The 5,000-nt window shown below is 42.4% G+C and overlaps 1 protein-coding gene across 3 annotated transcripts in view; it reads right to left on the bottom strand.

Annotated features, from left to right (window-relative positions):
- Nucleotides 1–5,000, bottom strand: part of ltbp4 (latent transforming growth factor beta binding protein 4) — a 111,352-nt gene that overhangs the window by 7,365 nt on the left and 98,987 nt on the right. For all 3 annotated transcript variants that reach the window (XM_079620088.1, XM_079620086.1, XM_079620087.1), the window contains one exon: nucleotides 2,878–3,021. In XM_079620088.1, coding sequence (XP_079476214.1) covers nucleotides 2,878–3,021 — 144 coding nt within the window. The remainder of the gene's footprint in view (nucleotides 1–2,877; nucleotides 3,022–5,000) is intronic.

Below are 5,000 nucleotides of genomic sequence, written 5' to 3'. Positions count from 1 at the left end.
TTCAGTGTGTGTGTGTGTGTGTTTGTGTGTGTACACAACCACCATATACCGGTAAACATCCACCCACTCTTCTTGTTTTAATCCCCATAAATCATAAGCAGGGTCTCAGAACAATGATGTCACATTACACAGGCCCCGCCCACGACTGCTGAATGACCCCGCCCCTTTATTTTAGCTCCTCCCCTTAGTGAGCTGTACACAGTCCACAATCCCTTTAAAATGACACTTAGCATAGGCTATAATCTATTTAAAAATATATAGTAGTAAAATAAGTGGCTCAGTGGTTCATGTAGTTTGTCTACAAACCGAAAGGTTGGTGGTTCAATCCCCGGTTCCACCTGACCAAGTGTCGAGGTGTCCTTGAGCAAGACGCCTAACCCCAGCCGCTCCCGACGAGCTGGATCGCCTTGCATGGCTGACACCGCCGTCGGTGTGTGAATGGGTGAGTGTGAGGCAATATGTAAAGCGCTTTGGTGGCCATTGGGTCTGTGAAAGCGCTATATAAATGCAGTCCATTTACCATTTTAATAAAAAAATATTTTAAAATAAAAAGAGTTACAGCCTCGTTTACACTGTCAGTGAAATGTGACCCAATTCCGATGTTTTGCTCATATGTGATATGTCGGATGTGTTTATGACCGTGTAAACAGGAGAAAAACGCATGCATTCGGATATTTCCATGTCGGTTTCAGGCCTCGTTCATACCGGTGAAACTCGAAAAATTTGAATATGGTGCAAAAGTTCATTTATTTCAGTAATTCAACTTAAAAGGTGAAACTAATATATTTTATAAAACGGTTAGTTCCAATCCTTGATTCTGATTGGTCAATAGATGTGTTTTATTCACATTTTATTTATATATCCTTGCAAACTGAGTGCAAAATTCACATCAGAAATTTTTGCACGTTAAAAAATAAATACGACCTCACGTTATGTTAATCACGCTTGCCTCCGAAACTTTCATCCGTCATAAAACATTTTTAAAACGGGTTCGATTTTCTGTGTTTTTTGCATCCGTAACAAGCAGTTTGAATGGTGATTGACAATTCAGAGCCACCGAATCACGGATACGAAAAAACGCATACGAAAATTTCAGACTCAGTGTGCAAGGACCCCAGGCAAGGTCTCCGTGGTTTAAAGAGCGACCCGACTCGCATCCGCAAAGGGACTAAACGTCGTGTCGTTGTAGGAGAGGAATGTGGACACATATGGACACAACATGTCAAAGGTTGACTTGCTCATCTTAAATTTCGGACCCACTGCTCCTCGTTAAAGCCGATATTTAAACACAATATGCTCCCGCCAGTCCTGAGATCTCCCGCACACAGTAACTGAAGCACAGGCTGCAATGATGCCACTCCTCCGCCTCAAATTCATGCTGATGTTTGGCGAACTTCGCATTCAGAGCTAGCATCAATAATATTTTGTGTTCATCCATCTGTGCAAGAACCCCCTTTTAGCATGCACGATATTTAACATAGTATGGCAAGTGTGAACACATGAAGTGGATATGGGTCACAGTGTAAAGAACGTGTAAACGGACAGTAAAAAAAATCGGATATAGGCAACAAACTAGAATTGAGCATCAAGACCTGCAGTGTAACCGAGGCCATAGTGTCGTCCCAGATCCGAGAGGGATTTTACATGTACCTGATGCGGGCCGGATCTGGGCCGACACTATGGCTGCGTTTACACTTGGCATTAACATGCGATCACCGTGATCCGATCAAGCAGATCGGATCATTAGCCAATCAGGACACGGTGCGTTTACATTTGTTCATATTAAAGGTGGGGTATGTGATTTGCAAAACGGCCGGCAGATTTTGAAAATACACAACTCAAATGGTCCTACCTTCTTTCCTTTGACTCCACCCATTCATGAACATGGACATGGATGGGGGAGGGGGGGATGGTACGACCGATTGATTGACACACTTACTGTCCAATGATTCTAGGTGGTCTTGGAAATGATTGGCTGGAGTTTTTCGAGTCCTGCCCGTTCCACAGATGATTGAATTGCTTAATTTTTATTTCAGTGCTTCTAACTCAGTGGCTGTAAGTGGGTTAGGAATAGGATTTTAAGTGATTTTGAAAAAATGGCCAAAAAAGAGAATTACATACCCCACCTTTAAGTAGCCTCTGTATCTGGATAACCGATCGGATTTCAATTCCTGCATAATTTTTAAATTAGGTCTGTAGCACGACACCAGTAGGCTAGATAGATTATACAAATTAAGCAATGTCCCAATTGCTTTTACTCACTCACTTTACTTTCCTGTGCAATCTCCATCCTTAAATCAAATTACGTTTTTTTGAATAAAGGAATATTTCCAGAGTTGATCATAAAAATATGGTTAAGTCACATCATCGATCATCGGGGTAAGCATGCAATGACTATATTAACGGAAAGGGGAGATTAATAAACATGCTGAAACAAAAATATTCAACATTTAAAACGTAAAAAAATGAAAAGTGTATTCCTATTATTCCTCTGGCAAAGCAGCGCACGCTCTTCATTAAGATCTCATGATCACAGCTGTGATTGTACAGGCGATCGCCTCGTTCAGATAATGTTGCACAATTAAAATAAAAAATGACACACACAGTATCATGTGAGTCTAAATAAACTGTTTTAAATATTGACATTTATTGTAAGGTTCAAATAAATTTTATTTATTGTCTAACTGCGTCTGGCCATTATTTTCTGACAGCACGTGGGAGACTGGGCGGGGATTTAAATGACGTCCACCTGTGAATGCAGACACGACGGCTGGATTGCGTTTACATTACACTGAGATCCGATCACAATGCGTCCTCGACTCCCTCCAAATAAATGTTCTTTAAAAAGTAGTGTGTGTGTGTGTTTGCATCTCTTACCCTCCGCGAGGCCACTTGCGTTGACACAGTTGCGCCGCGTGTCGTCCAGCACTAGCGGCGGCTCACACGTACAGTAAAACGTTCCCAGTGTATTCACACACACACCGCCAGGACAGGTGTCCTCACTCTGACACTCATCGTTATCTACAGAGACACAGAGACAGCGTTTACATTACAGATTTAATATTTTTTTGTAAATGTCGTCAAAAAACTATTGCGAAATGACGGCGTTTCCATTAACCGATGTTATGCGGCTAAAACGTAATTTTTTCCTCTTGCGTTAGGTCGTACCAAAAATCATGGCAACGGTTGGTAGGTTTACGTACTGTATATCCCAGCCACCGCACTGGCCATTATTATTAATGGAAGGAGACGTGTGTGTGTGTGTTATCACAGCATTAATAGCAAGGAAAGACTCTTATACTGAGGAGGATAAATATACATATGAGGAGTTTCTGGTGTTTCTCACTCATTTCTACCCTGGAGATCCAGAGTTCTCGCGAGAGCACAATTTGAGTTTGCTCAGCGAGTTCACTCAGGTGACGAGTAATGATGCTCATTATATATGCCCCTCTATCTGAGCTGCACCAATCACATCGGGTTATCTCTGATATAGGCGGGCCAGAGGCGAGATGACATTAGTCATTAGTAAACACTGCAGGATGGCTGTGGATGAACACCAGTTGTTTGAAACGGCTCTGGCCGCTACAATGAACGAGTTAGACTTGGCTTTTTCTCTAAAAGAGGAACAGAAGACGGCGCTCGAATCGTTCCTTTGCAAGAAGGAAGTTTTTGCTGTTTTGCCGTCCGGATACGGCAAATGTATAATCTACCAGTTAGCTCCGCTCAAGCTCGAACCCGAGGACAGACACGAGAGGCGGGAACAGAGACGTGATGAATGTGAAGTTGCAAAAGAAAGATCGCAGAGGATCTGGACGGGAATTAACACTGCAATAGCTGGACTTACAGGAGAACTCCGGGCAATGTTTAAGTTAATCTGGATGGTTATATCTTTTTGAGTTCTGTCTATAGAAAAAACCCGAACCGGATTGGTGTTTGCAACACGGAGCTGCTACCGCTAATGCCCAGAGCTCACTCAGCTAACGGCAGTTATGGGGCATATTCATAAAGAGTGTGTGTGCCTCTTAACAGACACAACATGCAATTAAAATGTCTGTCCAACATGAACAGGGTCCTTACATGACAACAAGATGCGTTTAGCAACTTAGCCATTGTTTAAATTCAGCTAAATAGTGTTTTATAGACGGCTAGCTGTAGTCTCGCGCTGAAGTCCCGTGGGAACTCCCGGTGTTGCTGGAAAAGGTGTTGTTGACTGAAGAGTGTGAGGCTAGTTCTTCGTCTGTATACTCGGGTTCGAATAAATAAGGACGACCATCAAACTCAAAAGCCTCTTCCATGTGTTCAAAATCTTCTATATTCTCCATAGTTACGTTACGAACCATTTCTTCTTCATTTGTGAGCAACTCCGATCATCACTCTTCACACACACGACGCTCCTCCTCCTGCACACGGGACTTCAGCGCGAGACTACAGCTAGCCGTCTCTAAAACACTATTTAGCTGAATTTAAACAATGGCTAAGTTGCTAAACGCATCTTGTTGTCATGTAAGGACCCTGTTCATGTTGGACAGACATTTTAATTGCATGTTGTGTCTGTTAAGAGGCACACACACTCTTTATGAATATGCCCCATAACTGCCGTTAGCTGAGTGAGCTCTGGGCATTAGCGGTAGCAGCTCCGTGTTGCAAACACCAATCCGGTTCGTTTTTTTCTATAGACAGAACTCACAAAGATATAACGATCAAGATTAACTTAAAAAGTGCCCGGAGTTCTCCTTTAAAGGTTGTGTAGGTAAGAATTGTCTAAATAACTTTTTTTCAAATTGGCTTAAACTGTCTTTATATACCAATACATAATTAAAATGTAAGTACTTTGAAAAAGAGAGTATAAAAATTGAGTGACTATAGTGTATTTCATTTTCAGAAAAACACAGCTCATTAATTCCTACCGGGACGAAACAAGTGATTGGCTTGCGCGACTGTCACTCTCCGTCGCCATGACTACCGCCGCTATTACTGGCTCCGCCCGCGTGCGCGCACCC

Source organism: Phoxinus phoxinus (assembly GCF_949152265.1).
Source record: "Phoxinus phoxinus genome assembly, chromosome: 8".
Taxonomy (NCBI): Eukaryota; Metazoa; Chordata; class Actinopteri; order Cypriniformes; family Leuciscidae; genus Phoxinus; species Phoxinus phoxinus.
This window is presented reverse-complemented; position numbering and strand designations above follow the sequence as displayed.